The 25,297-nt window shown below is 47.4% G+C and overlaps 1 protein-coding gene and 2 pseudogenes across 3 annotated transcripts in view; 1 reads left to right on the top strand and 2 right to left on the bottom strand.

Annotated features, from left to right (window-relative positions):
• The window catches only part of LOC309829130 (MHC class I polypeptide-related sequence B-like), a 125,881-nt pseudogene extending 115,996 nt beyond the window's left edge, over positions 1-9,885 (top strand). Inside the window, exons 6-7 of the transcript in view lie at positions 9,569-9,657; positions 9,849-9,885. The product of the transcript in view is annotated as an MHC class I polypeptide-related sequence B-like (transcript). The remainder of the gene's footprint in view (positions 1-9,568; positions 9,658-9,848) is intronic.
• Positions 9,886-11,307: 1,422 nt separating this feature from the next.
• LOC309829129 (MHC class I polypeptide-related sequence B-like) lies at positions 11,308-17,812 on the bottom strand (the record flags this gene model as incomplete). Its single annotated transcript, XM_082664822.1, is given in 9 exon segments — positions 11,308-11,362; positions 11,750-11,846; positions 11,849-12,079; positions 12,660-12,926; positions 12,929-12,946; positions 13,177-13,311; positions 13,314-13,436; positions 16,371-16,495; positions 17,772-17,812. Coding segments are annotated over 9 exon segments (1,092 nt in total).
• A 5,805-nt stretch (positions 17,813-23,617) lies between these two features.
• Positions 23,618-23,871, bottom strand: LOC309828774 (bolA-like protein 2; annotated as a pseudogene). The gene has a single exon. The product of its transcript is annotated as a bolA-like protein 2 (transcript).
• Positions 23,872-25,297: the final 1,426 nt, after the last annotated feature.

The raw sequence follows: 25,297 nt of genomic DNA, 5'->3' as shown, positions 1-25,297 counted from the left end.
GGTGGGGAGGTGTTAAAAACTGAGGAGGAATTCAGACAAAAGTCCTGAAATCTGGAGAGCCTGAGAACGGGGTATCCCTGAGAGCATACAAGGGTTTCCCACCCAATTAACTCATTTTTGTTGGTCATTTTTTCTTTTACGTTTTCCCCCAGAACTTGTGAAGCTACAAGTCCAGTGATAACACAGATGGCACCAACAGACTGTAATGTCCCCCTTCAGCTGTGAATCAGTCTCCTTGGTCAGCTCCCCACTCCACTGATTCAACTAGGGGAGCTCAGAATCTGCAGCCAGGTGACCAGGATTCAACTCGCTGCTCTGGTCTTCCTAGCACTTTCCCTCTTTTTTTTTTCCCTCACGGATTAGAAGAATTACATTAAAAATTTTTTTTTAAATTTAGTTTTTTGTTGTTAAAGTATAGTTTGTTTACAGTGTTGTGCCGGTCTCTGCTGTACAGCAAAGTGACTCAGTTATACACATAGAGACATTCTTTTATATATATATATTCTTTTCCATTATGGTTTATCACAGGATATTGAATATAGTTCCCTGTGCTATACAGTAGGACCTTGTTGTTTATCCGTCCTATATATAATAGTTTACATCTGCTAATCCCACACTCCCGGTCCTTCCCTCCCCCACCCTGCTCTTCCTTGACAACCACAAGTCTGTTCTCTGTGTCTGTAGCACTTTCCCTCTTGATGCCTCCGTTTCTTCATCTGAGAAGTGATGAGGACATTGCAGCACTAACCTCTAGGACAGGGTTTCTCACCATTGGCACCATTAACTTATTGGGCCAGAGAGTTCTTGGCTGTGGGGTGCTGTCCCGTGCCCTGTGGGATGTTTAGCCGTAGCCCTGGCGTCTATCCGCTAGAGGGCAGTATTTCCTCACTTTACAACACCTGCTTCTGCCAAGTTAGACAACAAATAATGATCCAGACATTTCAAAATGTCTCCTGGGGTCCAAATCTCCCACGATTAGGACCCACGGAGGTGCGGCCAGGTCAGGAGCTCTGCTTGCCTGGGTCTCCTCTGGGTCCAGGGCAGGGTTAGGTCAGGCATTTGCCCACCTGGGTAGGTGAGCTCGTCTTTTGCTTTGGTCCAAATAAGGCCTTTGCCCCCCTATTTTTTTGTCCTGAAGACTTCTATCCATCTTTAAAACAAATCAATTCCCCCTTATCTCTGCATTCAATGAATCCTTCCCCACACTTGCTTTCGCTGCCTTCTGGTCTGTATCAATTCAATCCTAGTAATTGGCATATTTGACATATATGATACATGATATTGCCCTAAGTAGAGTTCTGATTCCTTTAAGGCAGAGAATGTGTTCTCGATTCTGCTATCCAGAGGGCCTAATTTAGTTTATTTTACTTTACTTCACGAGGATGTTGCCTCTCCTCTTTAAAATATGGATAGCACTTGAATTACTGGCCACTTCTTTTTGACCACATGGCTTGTGGGATCTTAGTTCCCCGACCAGGAATTGGACCTGGGCCCAGAGCAATGAAAGTACCGAGTCCTAACCACTGGACCGCCAGGGAAGTCCTGAATTATAGGCACTTTATTCCTTCATTCAATGTGCACTTATTGCACACTGTATCAAATATGTGGCATTACATTGTCTCAAGGATCTCATCAGGTAAATAAACTATATTAAAGATGCTGTAAACTGTATACATGTACTTTATGTCCAAGGAGATTCATGTCCTGCGGTCTTTCTAAGGAGTATCTCTGTGTGGTTTCTCATCAATGTCTGTATGGCATTTCTTTTTTCCATCCTTTTACCTTCAACATTTCTGTAACCTGCTACTGACATTGTGTCTTTTGTAAACAGCATATTAGCTATTCATTTATTTTTACCCACTTGACCATCTTTGTCCTTCATTGTAGTGTTTGAGTTCATTTACATTTAATGTGATTACTGACACCCTTGTGTTTACTACCACCTGGCCACTTACTATCTTTTAATTCATTTATTCTCTGCTTCATTGTTTTTCTTTGTTGCCTTCTTTTGGATTATCCAAAAACTTTTCAGTATTGTAGTCTTCTTAATTAGCTTTCTAGTTACACATTCCTTTATTTTTCCATTAGTTACCCTAGAAATCACAGTATTAATTTGAGACTTATTATATGATCACTTTCATAGCTTTCTGGCCTAACCATCAGACAAACCAAGGGAAGAAGAGGCCCTCTGACTCGGAGACGTAATGGGATGGAAGTAGGAGAATCAGATGACAGAGCTGTAGATGCACGCCTGCCAAACGTCAGGCTGCGGGCACTGAGTCGCCTGCCATCCAGAGGGGATGGGTGGGATTGGAAGGACCCTGTGGCAGCTCTTTCCCTTGTTTCCCTCCCCAACCAGGGAAGGCAGGACCCAGTCTACCCAGCGCCCTGTGCATATTCCCTTCTCTCTGAGGCATCGGGACTTTTGTTTCTGGTGCACATGAGGCAGAATCTTCTGGGCACCGGTATGGATTTTAAACACCTGTGAGTCTGAAAGGACGACATGTTTTTGTTTGTTTGTTTTTATTGACCATGGGTTTTTCTGCAGCTCTTTGCTAGCATTTGCCAGCCCCTGTGCCTGGGCTGATTTGAATACTCTTTCTTCCTGTGCCACTTCCCCTCCCACTTCCCCTTCCAGCCTTCCACCACCCTTGGATGAGTGGATTTTTCTAATTCTAGCTGTTGTATTTTGTGGACCTGTTATTCTTGTTTTTCTGTGAAGTACCTATATTGGACGTAAGAGGTAAAGGAGAATCTGTTGCTCCTGGTCACTCCCTTTATACCCATCACTGTCTTGTTTCTTGTAACTCAGGTTAGATTTTGGCCTCTTGCTCCACTGCCTGAAGAGCTGGGACAGGAGGAGAGATCTCACAGCCCGATCTGCTGGGTTTTGAGGAATGATTTTCTTTCTTCCCCTTGAACAGGAAAAAGCTTTTTTCACTAGTACATTTAAAGTTCCCCAACTATACGGAAGTACCAGTTTTGGACAAGTGCCACTCCAACGCAGAATGGTTGGAGAACCTGAACTTTGAAACTCTGGAGGTCTGAACTTTACTGTTGGCCATTGCTGGGTCTGTCTGGTATTTCCAAGGAATATTGGGTGTTGTAAATAGGAACTGAAGGGGTAAACTTATTAAACCCATTAAACCTGTGGGGGAAAATCAGTTGTAGATGCAGAGGCATCTGAGGCCTCTTCCTCTTGAGCCCCAGCCCCAAAGACCCTCTCCTGCTACGGCTGTACCTGGCCTAGAACTGAGATGCTCCAGACCCAGCCGAAGGTCACCTCCCTGGTCACACCGGGGTCATGCGCAGTGACCTGAGGATGATCTGGGTTCTGAGGCTTGTCTTTAAAAAGGAATCCACTATTTTGCCTGTGCAGTGAATATTTATTACAGGTTTTTATATATCATGCCTGTTCTTTGCTAGTGCACTCCTGTATGCTTTTAGGGAACTATGATATACCACCCGGATACAGCCAGGAGGGCTGTTGATCAATACTGATTGCTTCTTTTAATGAAGGAGTGGATAGCAGGCCCAAGCTAGACCGACTGGATATGCTGTCACGGGAATGTGAACCCTGAGCTAGTGCAAGAGTGTGAACATTGTGCAGTATTATATTTTTTATCTCAATGGTCGTTCCTTAATGAGACTGAGGACCAGTAGTTGCCGCCCCTGTCCCAGCACTGCCCTGGCCCCCACCGCCCTGAGCCTTACTTCTTCGGCTGCACCTATGAGTCTATAATCTATATCCGTTATTCCCAACACATTCCCTTTTCCCACAGAGTAAGACAGCTTTTGTTTTTTACAAATAACCCAACTGATGACTTCACAAAGTACACAATGCTGTGGGGATGTGACCTCAGATATACAGAGATGTTATTGGACAATTTTTATCTTAAAAATAGGAAAAATGATGAGTGATTGAAAACAAAAACACATGTTTATTACCTGTTCCATGTAATTCCTAGTGTCAGGTGGAACTTGTAGGGTTGTGAAGAGGTTTTCCAAATGAAAATCTAACAGATGAGTATACGTGATCCTTGTAGAATTTAAAGCATATAAGTGAAGGCAAACACAAGATTCGTCAGGAACATAAAACACATGTTAAATAAGTATTCAATGGGACAAGCAGGTTAGCTCAGGGCCACGACTTTTTAGGGGGAAGAACTCAAGGGGAGTTAACAGTCCCTTTTTCCAGCAGGTTAATACCTACAGGCCATGAGCTCTCATGTGCTAGTAGAATCTGAGGGACCCACTCTCATTTACCACCATGACCTTGGTCTCTAGGCTTACGCTCTGATACACATCCCACGAAATGAACATAGGTCCCTTTTAAGTGGTTGTCCAGCCTGTGTTTGTCCATCCTGATTAATGGAGACCTCATCACCTTCTGGCTTTGGAGATAGTTCTTCTTCATGAATATCTGTAGCTATTTCCTCTCCCTTTCACTTAGACATAACCCATGGGGCCATATAGAATAAGCCTAATGTCTGTCATTTTTCCAACATTTATTCTTATCATTGAAGACACACATCTTGTCTTTAATTTCACAGAACCTGCATAATCTCGACATCCTAACTGTTCTTTGTCTACTCTCTAGGTTCTGAACCGCTTGTGGAGCATCACTTATATTTCCTGTTATTCTCATAGAACACGTCACCTGGGGGCTTTGCTCTCTGGCTTCTGGTTGGGTTTGCCATTAGCAGGCACTGCAGGGACCACTGTGTGGGAGGAGAGAATCCAAGGCATTGATGGCCACTCTCTCCTCCAGGGCTGCGCTACAGTAATGCCTGCATTCCTCTCCCTTCACTCCTCTCCCTATCACTTGTTCGGTGACCCCTCTCAGAGGCTACAGCTCTGCTGGGTTCTAGAAACAAATTCCTTCTGCTGTCCCTTCAGTCTAGAGGTGGTAACAGCTTCCGGCTTTTTCTGGTTCCGGGACCTCTGCCTTCTATCGCTATTAGCTGCCTACAGCTCTGTAAATAGCATGGTCATTACACTCTCTCCACTTCTCTCTTTGATTCGGCCAACTGTTTCCTTCCAGGACCCTACCAGAGTTTGGGCACTCAAAGGGATAAAATATCAACAAGAATTTACTCATATTACAACATTGACCCATCATACTAATGACAAATTTGGCTTTACTGTAATATAGTGAGTTAAGAAGTGCTCTGGTGACAGTGCTAGACGGAAGGCAGGGCAGAGAGGCTGGTAATTAATGTGTGAAATTCAGAGACCTCATGAGCAGCTGCTGCCCTGCTGTCTTCTCTCTCTCCCTCTGTCTCTCTCTATTTCTTCAAAAGAAGAAAGAAAAACATGGAGCAGTGCCTCCAAATTTCAGCCAAACTATTCATCAAGCCGAAGAATAATACACTTTGAAACATGTAACATGTACTTCAAACATTTGCTGATAAGAAACTACTAAAATATTAATTCCACCAAAAGGAGAGAGGGTATAAAACAGAGAAAGTGTGCACATCCATGTTCACTGCAGCATTATTCACAAAAGCCAAGAGGCAGAAGCAAACTGTGCACTGACAGATATATGGGTAAAGATTATGTGATACATACATATAACTGAACATTATTCAGCTTTAAAAAGGAAGGAAATCTTGTCATTTGCTACAGCATGGATGAACGCTGAAGACCTTATGCTGAGTGAAATAAGCCAGTCACAAAAAGACACATACTGCATGATTCTACTTACATGAAGGGTCAAAAGCAGTCAAACTCTTAGAGACACAAAAGAGAACGGTGGCTGCCAGGGCCAGCGGGGAGAGAGAATTGTCGTTTTTGTTCAGTGGGTATAAAGTTTCAGTTTTGCAAGATGAAGAAGTTCTAATGCTCTATTGCACAACAATGTGCATATATTTAACACCACTGTACTGGACATTAGAAAATGGTGAAGCTGGTAAATTTTCTGTTATACGTTTTTTTACTACAATAAAATTAATTAAGCCTAACTCATTGAGAAACAAAACACATTACTTCCTTAATTAAAATGTATTAGTAAGGCCTATATTAAAAAAAGAGAGAAAGGTGTAGGCTACAGAAAACTGGACATACAGCACGGGAGAAAGACAAAGAGATCCTTTCTGCCTCATCTATCATCCATGAACCGGCAGAATCAGCATCATACTTACTGGATAGAAAACCAAGCTCACAGGTCCCATCCTTGACATCCTTACACAGTCTGCATTTTAGCAGGATGCTCAGGTGGCTCCACAGCACTTTACTTATTTAAAAAAATGTTTATTAGAGTATAGTTGATTTAAAATGTTGTGTTCGTTTCAGGAGTACAGCAATGGGATTCATTTATACATATACGTATATCCACTCTTTTTTTCTTTTTTAGGTTCTTTTCCCATATAGGCCATTACAGAGTATTGAGCAGAGTTCCCTGTGCTGTACAGTATCCACAGCACTTTAAAGCACTGCCCAGATGGTGGTGGAGGGACATCCTGGGAGGGTGGCTCTGCTCCAGATGTAGAAGATTCCAGTCCAGGTGGGAGCACATCAGAAGGGCCCAGGAGGTTATCTCCAAAAAGGAAAAATTGATAGAATGCCCAAAGTATCCTCACTTCTTGAAAGAATCATATAAATATGAGAAACATCAAAGTTCAATTAGTGAGAGCTACATAGGAAAGAATCAGACAAAAACAAAGGCAATTATTAACTCAGGGAGAACAAGAGGTTGTGCAGAAAGTGAGAAGTAGTAGAGTTTACACGAGTGTATTAGTCATGCAAAAGAAAAAGCTGAATGAACTAAACACGATCACTATATAAATAAACTGGGAAAGTGAAGGAATGGGAAGCGTGAAAGAAAGCAATGACTATTAACTATTGCATCAGCCACTATGTGATGCGACAGTGTCTGCGGCAGAAAAATCAAGCATCAGTTCTAACAAGGCATTTTGTTTAGAGACTTGGAAGTAAAAGCCAAAAGAATCAGCTAAAAAATATGGAAAGTGGTCACCTCTGGGAAGTAGAAATTGAGGAGAATCAGAGAGGAATACAATAATAGTCTATTTTATGAGAAAACTAGCACAGATATTTGACCTCTTAATTTACAGATTAAATTAACCACACTGGGAATTCCCTGGCAGTCCAGCAGTTAGGACTCAGCACTTTCAGTGCTGTGGGCCCGGGTTCAATCCCTGGTCGGGGAACTAAGAGCCCGCAAGCTGTGTGGCACGGCAAACAAACAAACCACAAAAATGAACGAGTATGAAAGTTTATGCTTAGTGACAACTGAGTACAACAAATGACACTTGAGAGCTGACTAAAATGCAAGAATACTCGAATGGAAACATGCAGCCACAAGTGTGTGAACGACATCAACCCTGAATAAAAACATGAAAGAATACGTCAGTATACACCTATCTGGATAAATAGATGCATGAATGAATTCTCTTTCCCTGTTACCTTACTGGGCACCCTGTGGACCAGGCACGGAGGGAACAGTACCTGACTAGAGCCCCTCATTATCCTCTTGCTTCCAGGCAGGTCCTGCTGCAGAAAGCGCTCCTGTCAGCTGCCTCGAGTCTGTGGGAGGCGCCCCCTAGTACACTCGGCCAGCAGTGCTTTACCCGGGCGGGGCTAAGGTTGTCCTGAAGAAGAAGAGCACCACTCACCTGTGTGCCCCAAGACCAGAAGTCAGGAAGGACTGAGGATCAGATGGAGAAATCTCACCTCCCCATCTGCCCTGCAGAAATCAGTCTGAACTGGTGGAGATGCTGATGCTTGATTGATTCCTCCACCTTCTGCGTTCCTTTTCTCTCTCACCTCCACCCAAGGGTCCCCAGCAGTCTCATCACCCTAGAAGCAGACCGATCCCTATTCCTCATAATCAGGAGACCCCAAAGCCCTGTCCCTTTCCCCCTCCCGTGATATCACCCTTCAGCTCTGCTCTGCTCCATCACATAAAGGTTACAACTGTTCAGGCGAGATTCCCCCACCCAGGGCCAGCCCCTGAACACTGGTCCCAGGTGCATTTTCTCCCAGCCCTTTGTGCTTTGCTGTGAATCTGTCAGTCACTGGGAGCTGGAGGGGAGAGAGAGGTGGAGAATTTTTAGTGCCGCGTCAAGGCAGAGAGATAGACCTCTCCTTCTCCCCAGAATCTTACTCGCTGTCCCTTCCCAGACACGTGAAATAAAGCACAGACCAGACATGCGCATTTAAAGAGCAATTAAAACTCCTGATGTGAAATTATACAGATATTGCAGACATGAAGTAATGCATGTACACGTGTGACAGGGTGTGAAGGGAGCCTCAAGTTTCCAGAAATCTGCTATTAGTCATTTTGGGAGAAGCCACAGTGAGGAAACTTCCTGATAAAGCTTATTTGTAATAACTGAATTATTATCCATGTATTCTATTATAACATAAAAAAACAAAAATAGTTAGTGACTAGTGTAGTGCAGCTGCAGCCACCTCATATATAGGAACGGTTTTAATCGTCCCCACCACAACGGGAAATAAACACTAGTTTTCTCATTTCATAGATGAAGAAACTGAGGCTTCAAGAGGGAAAGTGCTCAGGGACATAGAGAACAGTCTAGTGGTTGCCAAGGGGGAGGGGGGTGGGAGAGGGATGGAGTGGGAGTTTGGGATTAACAGATGCAAACTGGCATATATAGGATGGATAAACAACAAGGTCCCACTGTATAGCACAGGGAACTATATTCAATAACCTGTGATAAATCATAATGGAAAAGAATATGAAAAAGAATGTATATATATGTATAACTGAGTTACTCTGCTGTACAGCAGTAATTAGCACAGCATTGTGTTCAATAATTCAACTATACTTCAATAAAAAATTAAAAAAGAGGGAAAGTGCTATATTGTAAATCAACTACACCTTAAAAAAATAACAAATAAAACATAAAAATAATAAAATAAATAACAGAACACACACAAAAGGGAAAGTGCTAGTAAGACCAGAAGAGGGAGCTGAATTCAGGGCTCTGGCGGCAGATTCTAAGCTCCTCCCGTCAAACTGATGGACGCAGGGTCTGACAACGAGGACTGAAATCCCAGTTGTGTGAGGCCATTATGGTCACTTGGCTGCATCTGGCATTGATCCAGGTCTTGTAGGCTAACGGCTCTGGGGAAAAGGAAAAACCAATAAATAAATGACCAATTGGCTGCAGAATATTGCTCTTTATTCCTTCAGAGATTCTCCTTCAGTTGCTCCAAAGTCAGGTTCTGCCTTTCTCTGAGGGAAGAAAACACCGTGCCTATTTTGCTCCCTTTTCGCCCAGCCCTTGCTGGGCTCCTCCCCTGACTCCCCAACATCATCACCTGTCCCTGCTTCCACCACCGTCCACGACAGGGACAAAGGTCGGCAGGACGAAAGGACAAGATCCAGGAGTGGAAACCCAAAGCCCTCCCACCTTAAGCCCGGACCCATCCCTGACACAGTGCGAGGCTCCATCACAGATGGGTCCCGACTCCGCGTTCCTCCAGGCCTGGGAGTGGACACACACACAACTCCTTCCTCTCCTCCGTTCTCGGGCCTCCTCACCCGCACAAGCACCTGTTCCACTGCCCGGCTCCACCTCAGGCCCTGACCTCCACCTGCAGCACAGCCTCCTGCCCGCCCCCAGCCCTGAGCCAGCAGCTCCTAACTGGAAAGCCCATTGGGAAGCCCAGGTGACAGCAGCCCCATCTAGAAAAACTGGGCTGCCACAGGCCCTGCCCCTGACCTGCCCCTGGAGCACCCCTGGCTTGCAGAGGCCTGGCCTTCCCTGCTCCTTCCTGGTCCACTGGCTCCTGGAATCCCAGCTCCACCCCGAGTGCTGCTGCTAGGCTGAGGCTACACAGTCCCTTCTGCCCTGTTCCAGGCAAGGATTCAACCAGGACCGCCCTCCCTTCCTGTAGGGATCTGCTGCTCAATGTGGATGGGGGGGACACCCCCAGCCCAAGGCTGTACCTGGCCCCCTCTGCACCCTGCGACTGCCACTGCCACCCTCCACCTCCCACAGGGAGCACCCCATTTGAATTCCTCTTTCATTTAATATGCACCGCAAGATCAGTATTGGAGGAAATCCTACTGAGCTTTGCCACCTGAAATCATAAACATTTTTATTGGACATCAAAAATTTAAAAAGTAATTTTGAGAAGTTAGCACATGATCTTCACACTGTTTTCCCAGCAAATGCTCCAGTGACATACAAGACAACCGTTTCTGCTTCAAGGGAACCAGAACTCACGTTCCCTGGGGGTGGGGTGGGTGGGGAGGGGTCGGGGGTGCCCCAGGTGAGAACAGGAGCAACTACAGAGCTGCCTGGTCCCCCGCTCTGGGTGCTGCATGGACAGAGCCTCTCGCTGTGGGGCAGGGTGACTAACCATCCCTGTATGCCCAGGCTGAAGGCCAAATGATAAGGGAATTAGGCTCGTGGATGAGAAACCGCGTCCCCAAGCACGCCAGTGACACAAAGAGGTGGCATCAACAGAAGGAGCTGAGCCTGCACACGCCACCCTTTCACTGTTCCACGCTCTGCCTTTGCTCTTTGCCAAACACAAAGCTCTGCTGCTCTTTTCCTCTCCCCTCAAGCAACCTGATTATGGGGAAATCAGTGTGACCATCCCCTTGTCCAAATCTACAGGGCAGTGACCACCGTGAGCAAGGGAACTGGCTCAGGGAGGGCAGGGTGAGGCCACAGAACGCAGACCCAGTGCCCTCCTCTAAAGAGCCCTTGGACTGTGTCCTGAGGGGCTGGACAGGGAAGAACCTGGAGGTAAGATAAAATCAGTGACCCCAGGTGTCCAAGGATTGGCTGGTCTCCTCTCCCTAAACGGTCACGCGGTATCTGCTCACTACTCCTCCATATGAAGGAAATCCCAGCAAGCATGGGAACTTGAGAAGGATGCAGGCTGGGGGTGACCCAGAGGAATCGAAACTCAGAAGACAGCTCATGGAGGAGGAACTGGAGAGGTTGCAAAACATTTCTAGGTGGGGCCTCACGAGGGAGCGTCACAGGCAGGGCTCTGGCACCATCCACTGAACCCTAGTTTGGGCCTTATGACTCTTCTACTTGGATTCTTAATACTGGCGAAAAATTGGGGGAGAGAAATGCAGACAGGAAATCACCTTTCCTCTGAATTCCTCCTCAGTTTTTAACCCCTCCTCACCAGGTCACAAACACTTTACTTCAGGTTCCCTCTGATTCCAGGATCACCTAGACCCTCCCAACCAGCACATGATCCAACACATGCTCCCCAGACAAGCCCTGGTGAGCCTGAGAGTAGAGAAAAAGAGATGAGAACAAAAGGAGCTGCAACCCTCACTGCTGCCCAGTCTCACCCGAGCAAGGAGAGGCCTCGCTGGACACTAAGGGCCCCAGCCTGGCCCTGGCTTTAGGCAGAACCAAGGGGTTAGAGCAGACGTGGCTCCCATTCCCCTCACAAATACCCCAATGTCCAACTCTTGGAACAGAGGCTTGTCATCCTCTCACATCTGTGCAGAGGGACACGAGGGGGACCCTACATCCCAGGCAGAGGCCCTCCCAGCCCCACCCGCGCCCAGATTTCTCACCTGGGCTCCCCACAGCTAATGCTGTCTTCTTCTTCTTCTTCGAGTAGCAAAGGACAGAAAGCCCGATGATAAAAACAAGAGCAAAGGCAGCAACACCCAGGATGGTCCACCATTGACTCTGATGCAACAGGGTCTCTCCTGAGAGAGGGACTTATTATATATAACCCAGGCACCCCAGAGCCACAGGCCTGCTCTCCTCTCCCTGACCCTGGCCTCTGATCCAGGGTCACAAGCCCCTCCAGGATCACCCCAGGCTCAGCAGAGGGCACAGTGTGTGCACTGTGATTCCCGCTGTGTTCCAGTGGCACTGGACCCGCTGCTCCTCTCCTTGGGGAACACTTTTGGTCACCCAGGTCCGGTAGGCCCCGTTCCCATCAGGCAGGGCACCCCCAGACCGCTGGGCCTCCTGGCTCATGGGTTCCTCATCTGGAAACCAGGCCACAGAGATATTTTGGGGAAAGAAGCCGAAAGCCCAGCATGTGAGGTTGACTGTGCCCTCCAAGTCCTGGCTGTGGGTCACGTTCACGGCTGGGGGCCCTGTGGGAGAAAGCACAGAGCCAGTGAGGCCCGGGGCCAAGCCCTGCTCCCTCTAAGGGAGACGGAGAGAACACGCTCCACCTCTGGCTGAGCCCTCGTCCACCGCAGACCTGCTCCAAGTCTGCTCTGCACCCTGGGGCCCCGTTCCTTCAGCCGGGCAGGAGGAGCGGCTGGGATGGGGCCTCACTCTCTTGGATCCACGTGTTGATGCTGAGGAGGGGGCCGTGCAGGGTGGGCTCCTGGGGACCAGGAGGGAACTTTCTGGGACGGGCAGGCTGGGAGCCAGGGGCGCCCACCCTGGTCTAGGGGCTTCCTCTCCTGCCTGACACCCCTCTTCCCTGGTGCAGTTTCTGTCGGAGGGCCCACTGCTCCCCTGGGTGATCGTCACTGGTGCGGTTCATTCCCCTCCCGACCTGCCCGTCTTTCTACAGTGGATTTAACGGAGCAGGAGATTGCAGGACACCACGCCAGCAGAGCAAATGTGCACCCAGAGGACAGGGAGGGTCTCCGTGTGCAGAGTCACGGCGGGGAGGCTCTAGGGCTCTGGGGGAGAGGAAGGGCCCTGGCCCAGGAGCAGTACCTGTTCTCTCCCTGAAGCCTGTCCAGGATTCCAGATAGCCCTGCAGTCTTCCACAAAGCTCTCCCTGCACGGGGGCCTGGTAATACTTGCTTTGAAAGCCATCTGTGTCCCAGGACTTCTCCATTTCCATGGCCAAGTTCCGAACCAAGGACTGGGGCGCTGTACATCCGTGGGTCTCTGGGTGACAGGAGAGGAGGAGCTCCCCATCATAGTAGCGAAACCTGAAGCCCCAGGCGTGGTTGTCTTCTCGGATTTCACAGCCCAGATCTCCTGGAGGGAATTCACACCTGCATCCCACCCCACCAGCAGTGACTCCTCCAGTCCCCGTGTCCCTCTGTCCTCACACCCAAGTGAGAAATTCCAGCCAGAGGGCCCCCTCCCTGCTCCCCTCATGTCTTCCCAGGGCTGCTGAGTCACGGCCACCCCCCTGCTGAACTCACAGACCCCTATCCTCTGGCCCCTGCCCCCAAATCCAGTGAAAGGCCTCCCAGCACTCTCGGACCCTCCCCACTCTCACCTCCTTTCTCCTCCTGCAGGGCCAGGATTTCTGCTAGAAGCTCTCTGAGGTCCTTCCACGTCTCTGTCAAGTCCTTGGACTCTGTGTCCCACGTCTCAGCTCCCAGCTCGTCTGCCCACAGCCCCCGGGGTTCTACCTGCCTGTCTCACGGTCATAGTGCAGGAAGGCCTGGCCATCCAAGTGTCCCCCAGCGAAAAAGCTGGACTGCACAGATCCATCCCGGGACAGCGCCGTGAGGTTGTAATGAAGACTGTGTGATCCTGGGGAAGGGGGAACCGCAGATGAAAGAGCTTTCCGGAAACAAGTGCACATCAAATGTTTACCAGACAAGTTCTGCTGTCCTGACCTGCTCCAGGACTGAGGATGCAGAACATGCACATGTACAAGGGACCACAATGAGAATTTTTCCAACACAGGGGAAAAAAGAAAAAGAGAAGGGAAGGAGAGGGGAATTGAGGAGTGGAGGGAGGGGTGGAGATGGGCAAACATGCAGGACAAGTGCCAGGACAGGGAGGCACCGGCTCCCTAAGGGTCCAGGCAGGAGGCCAAGGGGAGAAGCTGGCCTGCAGGGGGCAAGGGAGAGGCAGGAAGACCAGGGTGAGGGGAGGTGGAGTCAGAGGGGAGGGAGGGGCAGTGTCAGGCCCAGGATCAGAGGCATCCCTGGTCAGAGGCGGGTCAGGTGAGATGGAGAGCGAGGGCTGCTGCCCGTGGGGCAGGCTCATCATGGACAAGGTGGGCTCAAGGGAGGGTGAGGCACGAGGCAGAGGGGCCTGAGGGGCTGGGCTGTGGCCCTAAGAGAGTGGAAGGTGGGCCAGTACCCCTGGTGGAGGTGAAGCAGTCTGGGCCCAGAGTGCAAGAGGCATGGTGAGGCCCCAGGTGGGGAGGTGGCTGGACCTGCCAGTGTCCCCTGGGAGAGGTGGGTGTTGGGGGCCTGAGTCAGTGCCATGTGCCCAAGGGTCATGGAGAATTAGAAGGAGGGTTGGCAAGAGAAAATAGAACTGGAAAGCGAAGGTGCACATTGGGAGGGACCTGCATGGTGGGAGTGGTTGGGGGCAGGTCACACCTCCACAGAGGGCGTGGGTCAGGCAGCCAGCACAGGAGGGGCAGGGCTGGGGGAAGACCCCCTGTAGGGAAAGGCCAACTGACCAAGTGGCATCAACAAGGATTTTGGATACATGGTTGATGTAGTGAGAGCCCACTGGGGTCAGTGAACCCAAGAGAGGGTGATGAAGGCCAAGGAGGTGGGCAGTTGGACCAAGGGTAGTATTCCTATTGGGGAGGGAGGAAGGGCAAGGGGCTGCAGAGGAGACAGTGTTGAGGGTGGATTGGGGGGCAGGGGATGAGCATGCCTCAGGGGTGACTCTGGGGGCTCTTGGGTTAGGGTGAAGACAGGAGAGGAGGGGTGCTCTGGTTGAGGGAGGGTGAGGATGGCGTGGTGATTCCTGGGAGGAAGCTTGTGATTGATGAGAACGTGGTGAGGGCCCACGGCAGGTGGACACGGCGTGCGAGCTGGGCAAGGTGCCATGGGGGTAGGTGCAGAGGGACCAGGGCAAGTGGAGTCCAGCACCTGAGGCCTGGAGAGTGGAAGCCTCCAGAGGGTGACGTTTGGGATGCAGGAGTGGGGAAGGGGCAGTGCTGGGTGAAAGGCCCACAGTTAATGAGGGCCAAGAGCTGGTGCCTGCACTGCGGCGGAGGTAGGAGGATGGGTGCCAAGACCGGGGGAGAGGTCCTCCCACAGGGGCTGTGCACTGTGCTCAGGGTACAATTGTCAAGGTCCATCACCACAGCTCCCCCTGGTGTTGAAACTAGTGGGGATGTAGGGAATTCATACTGGGCAAAAGTGAGTGTGGGCAAAAGTCAATCCCAGAAATGTAAGGTCAGTGAAAGCTGGGGGAAGGTAGGAGCCATGCGGGTGACTGATCCTTGCAGGTAAAGACCCATGAGGGACGAGAGGATGAGGGTGAGGACGCCCTAGGAAGGGATCAGAGAACCTCAGGGAGGAGGGAACAGCAGGGAGGGTGAGGGCAAATCCTGAGGGGGCGCAAGAGATGGCAGGGGAGGAGGCAAGGAGAGAATCAGGGGTGGGAACAGGGGCACAGCAGAAAATAAGAATTAACATTGGTGGCGGGGGCAGTGGAGACCACAGAAATCACAGGAAGAATCCCTTGGCTCCAAAATGGTCAGACCCTAACTTCTCTCAGTGAAAATAATGAATAAACAATCTATAATAAGAGTAGAGGGTGTGATGAATTGGGAGATTGGGATTGACATATATACACTGATGTGTATAAAATGGGTGACTAATAAGAACCTGCTGTATAAAAAAATAAATAAAATAAAATTCAAAAAATAAAAAATATAGTAAAAAAAAAAAGAAAAAGAGTAGAGTGTTTTCTTTGAGCCAAATTAAGGACTAGCCGGGATGCCAGCTTCCCAGATAACTCTGAGAAACTGCTCTGGAGAAGCAGGGTTTTCAGCACAGTCGTTTTTTGTTGTTGTTGTTGTTTTTTTGGGGGGGTAGTTTTTTGGCTGCCTCGCACCAGAATCTTAGTTCCCAGACCAGAGATTGAACTCCGGCCAACGGCAGCGAAAGCTCTGAGTCCTAACCACTGGACCGCCAGGGAATTCCCCTTCAGCACAGTTTTATAACTTGTCAGAACAAACATTGAACAAGTCAGGGCTACATTTCTCCAAGGTTTAAAAAAAACAAACAGACCAGCACGCACACGTGCAGCACATACTGTATGGCCTTGGCACCTGGGAAGGGAGTCTTATCATCAAAGGTGAACCAGCGTTGGAGTCCCAGGAAGAGGGGCATTTAGTCTTTTGTGTTTTTTTTTTTGCGGTATGCGGGCCTCTCACTGTTGTGGCCTCTCCCGTTGCGGAGCACAGGCTCCGCACGCGCAGGCTCAGCGGCCATGGCCCACGGGCCCAGCCGCTCCGCGGCATGCGGGATCCTCCCGGACCAGGGCACGAACCCGCGTCCCCTGCATCAGCAGGCAGACTCTCAACCACGGCGCCACCAGGGAAGCCCTAGTCTTTATTTTTAACATGGACATTCTTTACTTCTGGTCAATGTGCCCTTTCCTTTAATAATTAAAGCAGATGTACAATGTATGTCTGACAGGCCACAAAGAGGCAAGTTACTTAGTGCAAAATTCAACTTAGTTCATGTATAAGACAGAATAACTTACCTGTATCTGAATATGTGCAAACATTTTTTGTCGCTTCCCTCAGTGAAAGCCAGGATCGGCCACGGTGCCCACAGCAGTAGGAAGTGTGGTTCAGGGCCCTTGGGCCCTTCCTAGAGCTCCAGTCACTAGAAAGAGACCCTCAACTCCAAGGCCTGAGGCCCTTGAGCGCTGCCTGCCTGGAAGCCCCCTGATTCCCGAGGCCAGAAACGGGAAGAGGGCAGAGCTGAGAACAGGAGGAGAGGACAGCGCTCAGGGGCCTAAGAGGGCGTCCCGCACACCGGTGGGAAGTGGCCGCCTGAGCGTCGGACCTCCAAGAGCCCTTGATCGCCTCTGACGGGAGCAACCCGGGCTTGGGGGCAGCCTTCCCACCCAGGGCAGTCGGAGGACGCGGATGTGTGAGGAAGAGGAAAGCAGGGAGGGCGGGTGCAGCAGGGGGAGCAGAGGGTGGGAGTCGGAAAGAGACTGAAAAGCCGGAACGTTATTTGGTGGCCACAGGCCGCGAGCCGCTCCCGGCCCCTCCCCGGCCTCACCCCGCCCCCGACTCCCCCCACTCCCCCGCCCCCACTCCCCACCCCGCTGCACCGCAAGTGAGACGGTCCCCGCGACGCTCACCGAATCCCACTCGGACCCTGAAACCGCCCCAGGCTCCCGGCTGAGGACCTCAATGAACGCCACTCACCAGCGGCGGTAGCCGGGAGCACAGAAAGGGCAGCGCCGGCTGGAAACGGCAGGACAAAGAGAAGCCCTGGCAAGCCGCGCGGAGCTGGACAGCTGGGTGGCGCTGTTTCTCCCCGGGAGATGCCGCCTCCTGGCCTGTGGTCGTTTCACTGACCGGCCCTGCTCCGTTCCTTTGCAACTTGCTTCTCCTTCCTCGCCGCTGCGCCTTCTTCCTTCTCGCCTGCTCTCCTTATTCTCCTTTTCTTTCCTTCCACTCTCACCCTTAGCGGTTTAGGGGTTTTAGCTGTGCTGCTCCAGGACCTGGGGATTTTATCGTTTGTGTGGCAGCTTCTAGAGGGCCTATCGCTGAGGCTGAGGTGTGAGGCCGTGATGAGGATGACGGAGGAGAAAACGGGGCCTCCTCTCAGCTCGCTGCCTTGGGGGCTTCTCCGCAGGGACCCCTTAGGCTAACGCCCCTCCTGGAGTCTTAACCACTGGACCACCAGGGAAATCCGCGGGTTGAATTCCTGGGTTTCTGCACCCATCTTCTTAAAAGAGAATGGTATATCTCTTCAGAAGGGACTTCATCCAGGAAAAGTAGGTGGATTACCCTCAGGGCCAGGAAAATACTGATGTTTCTTCTGTTTTAATGATGTTTTCCACCACCTAAACTCATTAGGAAACCCATTGAGGTGAGAAATGTCTCTCATTAAAAACAATCCAGATAACTTCTCCAATAACCACCTGCATTGGCCGTTTAGCTCTCCCCGCTGCTGAGGACCCATCCCCGGATTATCTTCTAACATCCATCAGTTCCGCTCTCTCTGGTGACAATCTGCAGGAACATTTCCATTTTTTTGATGCTCCAGCGAATCTCAGCTCTTCACAAACAAACTAGACCAGAAAACTGCAGAGTCTTGTGCCTCAAGCATTGGCTTGGATTGGACTCAAAGCACTTCCTCTTCAAAGGGCAGCACCTTGAAAACTATAAACCTGTTTTGTTAGTCATGATGGAAAGACATTTCTGGAGTTTCAAGTACCAAATCTACCTGAGGAAAAAAAGTGTGTTGACTCCTGGTTTTGGCAACGTACTACAGTACGTGAGATGCTTTCATTGGGGTAAGATGGCTGTAGGTTGTGTGGGACATATCTGAACTATTTTTGTAATTGTTTTGGTGAGTCTAGAATTATTGCAAAATGAAAAGAAGGAGGAGGAGGAGGAGTGGGGGAGGGGAAGAAAAGGAAGAAAAGGAGGAGGATGAGGAGGGACATTAAAAAATGTCCTTAATGAGAAATTGAGGACATTCCAGGAAAGGGGACTCTTTATTCCTGAGGTTTGGCCCTAACTCTTTTGTGGCTTCTGACCTTAGTAAGCTGGATTAGTGAACATGTCTAATCGCAATGACTCTTTGCCTAGACAAGAGGCACGGTTGTGTAGAAGCCCGCCTCACCATGCCCTGTCACATGTCCCATGAGTCCTTCACTCTTGGGCCTTCAAAAGAGGGGCGAAGTGTCCCTCACCAGCAGGAGGGGGCTCTGAGTAATTCCCATGGACCATCCTTAAAGAGTGATTTTGCCTGGAGTATGTTTCACACTTATCTCCCTCAGGACCCCAGCAGGGCCATTGGAGCTCATAGGTGACTGATGGAGGATTTTGGGATTTAGATCTTGATTAAGTCAACTTTGAAGACTTGCCCAACATCTGGCACGGTCTGGAAGATGACATCAAGGAGGGTATACGCAGAACCCTGGGAATTGGAGAGTTGAGTCACTTGAGAGTCTGAAAGTTCAAGAGCAGCTGCCTTCTCTTGGGCACAAACCAAGACTGAGGGGATTGAAAATACATTGAATCTCCTTGGTCCCCACAGGCACAAGCTTATTTGTGACCGCAGCTGCTTCATTGGCACGAAGCTAAGGAAGCCTTGGGTTTCTGCAGGGTGTAGAGGAGAGCAGTAGATGGAAAGGTGGAGAATATAGGGCCCTGAAATTTATTCGATACCTGCTAGAAATGCGAGGTGCCGCATTCACTAAAAAGTGTAAGGATACCAATCTCAGGATACCAGGGGAAAGGGATAAATGAAGACAACCTGTAATATGTTGTCAGGAAAAACTGAGAGGCATATACATTTAGGAGAGGTGTCCTTATCATACATTTGTAAATGTTCCAAGATGTGGGAATGTTTCAGACACGACTTTTAAAGAAACAACACAGTCTGCATGGATGGTGGAGCTTATTTTTTAAACCCAGTATATGTCTTACTGTATATTATTTCCCAAATGTGTTTTTGCTCATTTGACTATTTTAAATTTTTACCAAATTTATACATGTATATAATTTTAAAAGGCAGAAGGTCCTACAAGACTTATAACAAAAAGCTGTGGTCCTTATTACCACTTTCCCAATCTTTAGTTCTCTTTCGCTAGTTGCAAACATTTCAATACTCAGTTGGCTTTTATCTTCCTATTTTTAATAACAAGTTGTATCAGTCAAGGTTGAGTGAAGGAACTAGAGATTATTCTAGGTTTATTAAACAGGAAGGGATTTTACAAAGGCTGTTAGGAGCTTTTGAAATCTTTAGAAGGGCTGAAGGAGCAAGTTCTCAGCTGAGCCTTATGGAATGACAGCCAGAACAATGTAGATATATTTGGTGTTCCTTTAATGGCTTGTATATAAATTTATCACTAATCTGTCACCAAATTCTCCTTCAACAGTGTAGTTTTCCTCTCCATTCAAATGCATGACAATTAATCAATTTTATCTTTTTCTTGGACATAGACTTCTGTAGCCAGGTGAAGTAATTCTCTTTATTCCTGAGGCCTTGGCCCCAAACTCCTGTTTCAGTCTGGACCTGTTGATCCTTTATTGTCCCACATAGGTGCCTCTTGGGATGTTCCTTTAGCATTTGTGTATATATATATATATATATATATATATATATATATAAAACATTTATATATATATAAAACATTTATATATATAGCATTTATATATATATAGCATTTGTATATATATATATACATAAAACATTTATATATATAGCATTTGTGTATATATATAGCATATTTATATATACACATAAATATATATACATATGTACAAATATATATACAAATATATATATACAAATTGTAATATATATACAAATATATATAATATATATACAAATATATGCAAATATAATACATATCTATTATGTATACAAAAATATATATATATATACATATATATATAAAATGATACTGTTTAACACCTGAAGGTGACAAATTATTCTGGATTAGACATTTATGTATATAAAACAATACTGCTTAACACCTGAAAATGACAAGAGAAACTCTGGAACTTTTTTGACCCAGGGACAGGAAAGAATGACCGGACCATTGGTTGCCATGGACACTGTTTCCACAGCTGCATTGCTGTTTTGACTGTCATTACATGTAGTTTGAAGGACTGTGCTATGAGAAAAAATATAGCTTTTTCTTGATTTAACAATGATCTAGGCAGGACAGACAATAATAACCCCACTTAATTAATGGATAAACTAAGGCTGAGAGAGATTACACACTCTATAAAGGGGAAGAACTAGATTGGAACCCAGGTTTTTTGACTTTTTCTTTTCTGGTGTCTGTTTTCAGTCTGTAACTCATCTATGGTCAAAAAAGGAGGAACTCATTTGTGGCAAAAATCATCAGACATCCTACAGTCACTAGAACAAAAACCCCACAAAGGTAGGACACCTGTTCACTACTGTAGCCTCAGTGCTGACGTCAATGCTTGTCCCAGAGCTGGCATTTAGTAAATATGTGTAGAATGAATGAACGGGTAAATGAATGAACAGTGTAGCTGTTTATAAGTAGGGAAACACAGCTCCAAAATGTTAAGCGACTCACCAAAAGTCACTTATCATATTTTATAAATTACAAGACATATGTGGACATATGCTGTGCTCAGTGCCCAGCAAGTGCAAGACAAGGAGGGAGCTGGTGTGTGACACTGTGAGATGGTAATGCAAGCCAACTTCCCCTGAGATACTCCAGGCGATCAATTTCCAAGAGAGGCTCATCTCTCAGAGGACCACTACCCAGCCATTGCCACTAGAGGGCTCATCAAGACATTTAATCAGGAAGATACAGGCAGTCTGGGAGCCTCTTTTTGTTCAGGCCATTCGTCTCCACAGTTTCTTTTCATTGCATTCCCCCCGCCCCCCCCCCCCCGCCGTTATCTCTTTTCCCATGCTAGCTCTGTATTCAGATTAAATCTTCATTCATGTCAATGTAACAATTTTACCACATCCAAATTTTTCTACTGCCAGTTTTCATCAATCCTGACATTTATGTTATTTGTCTGACTTCACTAGTGAGTTCTGCTTCTTTTTTTTTTTTTTTTGAGTTCTGCTTTTTAAACACTTGCAGCTCTGTGATCCAGTATCCAACGATGCGTTATACTTCAGCTCCATTCACAAATCGGGTATCAACTGCAAGCAGCTAAACACAAGCAGTGAATACTAATCAGAACAAGGAAGAATGTGTCTGTTGTGGTCTCAGTGTGAGAGAAAATGCCTCTGCTCAGGGGTGCATCTGTACCTCACTTTGCTTGCTGCCCCATGTGGTTACATGACCGATGGTAAATGTCACTGCTGAAAGCTCCATGAGTTTTTTTTAAGGTTCCCAAAGAGGGTGTAGAACACTAAAATATTTCATAACTTTTGCATCTACATGACAGCAATGTCCACGAGCTTCCGCCAGGCACGTTGAAGGCAGAAGCTGTTTATATGGCTCTCCACTGTGTCCTCAGAGCCACACATAGTAACTGGCATATGTGTCCTATGTAAAGATCTGATGGATGGTTAAGTGAATCGTCACACACCATCTCTCCCATGGGTAGAGCAGAGGAGCTGAAAAACTCTCCTGGGTGGAGAAAATCAAAAATACCTTGAAGCTGCCCTGATTCAGGGATGCTGCCTTAAAAACTCTTGGGTGGGGTCCTAAGCCAAAAATGGAGCAACTCTGCTTGTGTCATCTTCAAATTCTTTCAAGGGTGAGGCCTGAGATGCTGCAAATATTTTAAAAAGCAGAATGCACCTGTCAGGGCAAATTAATGCCATAAATGTCAAAACTGATGACACATTTCCTACTGTTCATTGTACACACAGATGGGTTTATTTGTGTCTGCATGTCCAAAATTCGTTTTCAGGCTGGGGGCTCCCCAAGAATGGGGAGGGTGTCTGGTTTCTCTTGCTTGGCTCAAAACTCAAAACAGATTAAAGGCTAGGTCCAAGGACCTGTCATTGAAAGCCTAGAGAAGAAAAAGCTGAAGGATAAAGGTTTTATGAGGAGGGTGCTGAGCAGTTATTCATCACTTGAGATTCAGCTCTAATGAGGTAAACAGTGAATGAAGACCCGAGTTTAACTCCACCTCTTCCACCTCTTCCACTTCCACTCTGCCACTCTGAGCGGGAGCTACTCTTCGTTGCGGTGTGCGGGCTTCTCATTGCGGTGGCTCCTCTTGTTGAAGAGCATGGGCTCTAGGGGCATGGACTTCAGTAGTTGTAGCTCGCCGGCTCTAAAGCGCAGGCTGAGTAGTTGTGGCACATGTGCTTAGTTGCTCCGCAGCATGTGGGATCTTCCCAGACCGGGGCACGAACCCGTGTCCCCTGCATTGGCAGGCGGACTCTCAACCACTGCGCCGCCAGGGAAGCCCGGCAGGCAGATTCTTAACCACTGCGCCATCAGGGAAGCCCCATTGAATTGAAACTTTTAAGATGAGACTATTTTTTTTTTGAATTGAGGTGTAGTTGATGTACAATATAAGTTTCAAGTGTACAACATAGTGATTCACAATTTTTAGGTTTATAGTTATTATAAAATATTGGCTATATTCCCTGTGTTGTACAATATACCTTTGTAGCTTATTTATTTTATACATAGTAGTTTGCACTTCTTAATCCCTAACCCCTATCTTGCCTCTCCCCCCGCCCCTCTCCCCACTGGTAACTACTAAGTTTGTTCTCTATATCTGTGAGTCTGTTTCTTTTTTGTTATATTTACTAGTTTGTTCTATTTTTTAGATTCCGCATATGTTATAGCATACAGTATTTGTCTTTCTCTGACTTATTTCACTCAGCATCATACCCTCCAAGTCCATCCATGTTGTTGCAAAAGGCAAGATTTTCTTTTTTTGTGGTTGAGTAATACTCCATTGTATATGTGTACTACATCTTCTTTATCCATTCATCTGTTGGATACTTTTGTATCCAACTGATACCTTTGTCAGTTGCTTCCATATCTTAGCTATTGTAAATAGTGCTGCTCTGAACTTTGGGATGCATATATCTTTTCGAATTAGTGTTTTTGTTTTTTTCAGATATATACCCAGGAGTAGAATTGCTGGGTCATATGGTACTTCTATTTTCAATTTTTTGAGAAACCTCCATACTGTTTTCCACAAGAGGCTGCACCAATTTACATTCCCACCAACACTGTACAAGGGTTCCCTTTTCTCCACATCCTGGCCAACATTTGTTATTTGTGTTCTTTTTCTGTGGGGGTGGGGGTCTGATTCATAATTTAATAGGTGTGCAGGTCTGGGTGCCTTATTTCTGCTGCTCACGGGTCCACTGCTCTGGGGTCACGGTTTTCTGCTCAAAGGCATGGATGTGCAGGAGCTCTTCTGCTAGGCAAGTGTTCACAAGCCGGTGTCTCTGAAGCAGCGGCTTCCCCTCGAACTTGGCCGACACCACCAGGACCGGAAGCTGGACGCACAAAGGCTGGGAGTCATGTCCTGCATTTCCACCCCCAGGTCCCACTGCAGCTTCTCCCGGCGGTACTCGGCGCCGAGTTCCATTGTGGCAGCCCAACGGGGGCGGCAGCCCAGCAGGGACAGAACCCCTGCTCGGACGCCTGCCACACTTATTTGTGTTCTTTTTGATGACAACCATTTATTTATTTATTTATTTATTATCGGAGTATAATTGCTTTACAATGGTGTTTTAGTTTCTGCTTTATAACAGTGAATCAGTTATACATATACATATGTTCCCATACCTCTTCCCTCTTGCGTCTCCCTCCCTCCCACCCTCCCTATCCCACCCCTCTAGGTGGTCACAAAGCACCGAGCTGATCTCCCTGTGCTATGTGGCTGCTTCCCACTACCTATCTATTTTACGTTTGGTAGTGTATATATGCCCATGCCTCTCTCTCGCTTTGTCACAGCTTACCCTCCCCACTCCCCATATCCTCAAGTCCATGCTCTAGTAGATCTGTGTCTTTATTCCCATCTTACCCCTAGGTTCTCTTCATGAATTTTTTTCTTAAATTCCATATATGTGTGTTAGCATACAGTATTTGTTTTTCTCTTTCTGACTTACTTCACTGTGTATGACAGACTCTAGGTCCATCCACCTCACTACAAATAACTCAATTTCGTTTCTTTTTATGGCTGAGTAATATTCCATTGTATATATGTACCACATCTTCTTTATCCATTCATCCAATGATGGACACTTAGGTTGCTTCCATCTCCTGGCTATTGTAAATAGAGCTGCAATGAACATTTTGGTACATGACTCTTTTTGAATTATGGTTTTCTCAGGGTATATGCCCAGTAGTGGGATTGCTGGGTCGTATGGTAATTCTATTTGTAGTTTTTTAAGGAACCTCCATACCGTTCTCCATAGTGGCTGTATCAATTTAGATTCCCACCAACAGTGCAAGAGGGTTCCCTTTTCTCCACACCCTCCCCAGCATTTATTGTTTGTAGATTTTTTGATGATGGCCATTCTGACTGGTGTGAGGTGATATCTCATTGTAGTTTTGTTTTGCATTTCTCTAATGATTAATGATGTTGAGCATTCTTTCATGTGTTTGTTGGCAATCTGTATGTCTTCTCTGGAGAAATGTCTGTTTAGGTCTTCTGCCCATTTTTGGACTGGGTTGTTTGTTTTTTTGTTATTGAGCTGCATGAGCTGCTTGTAAATTTTGGAGATTAATCCTTTGTCAGTTACTTCATTTGCAAATATTTTCTCCCATTCTGAGGGTTGTCTTTTGGTCTTGTTTATGGTTTCCTTTGCAAGGAGAATGTTGAATCACTATTGCTGGACAACTTCACCAAACATTCTCGTTTGTAAAGATGGGAGACTGGACGGGAATGTGCATTCGCAGACATTTTTGTGGGAGGTGACAAATGGGCGTAAATCCTGTTCGGGAACAATTCTTTAAGGGGTGTGCTTGCTCAGTTTCCTCAATCTGGGCAGCACAGTAACAGCAGGTGCCAG

Source organism: Grampus griseus (assembly GCF_964374135.1).
Source record: "Grampus griseus genome assembly, chromosome: 10".
Taxonomy (NCBI): Eukaryota; Metazoa; Chordata; class Mammalia; order Artiodactyla; family Delphinidae; genus Grampus; species Grampus griseus.
The sequence above is the reverse complement of the archived record's forward strand: the minus strand, read 5'-3'. Positions and strand labels throughout refer to the sequence as shown.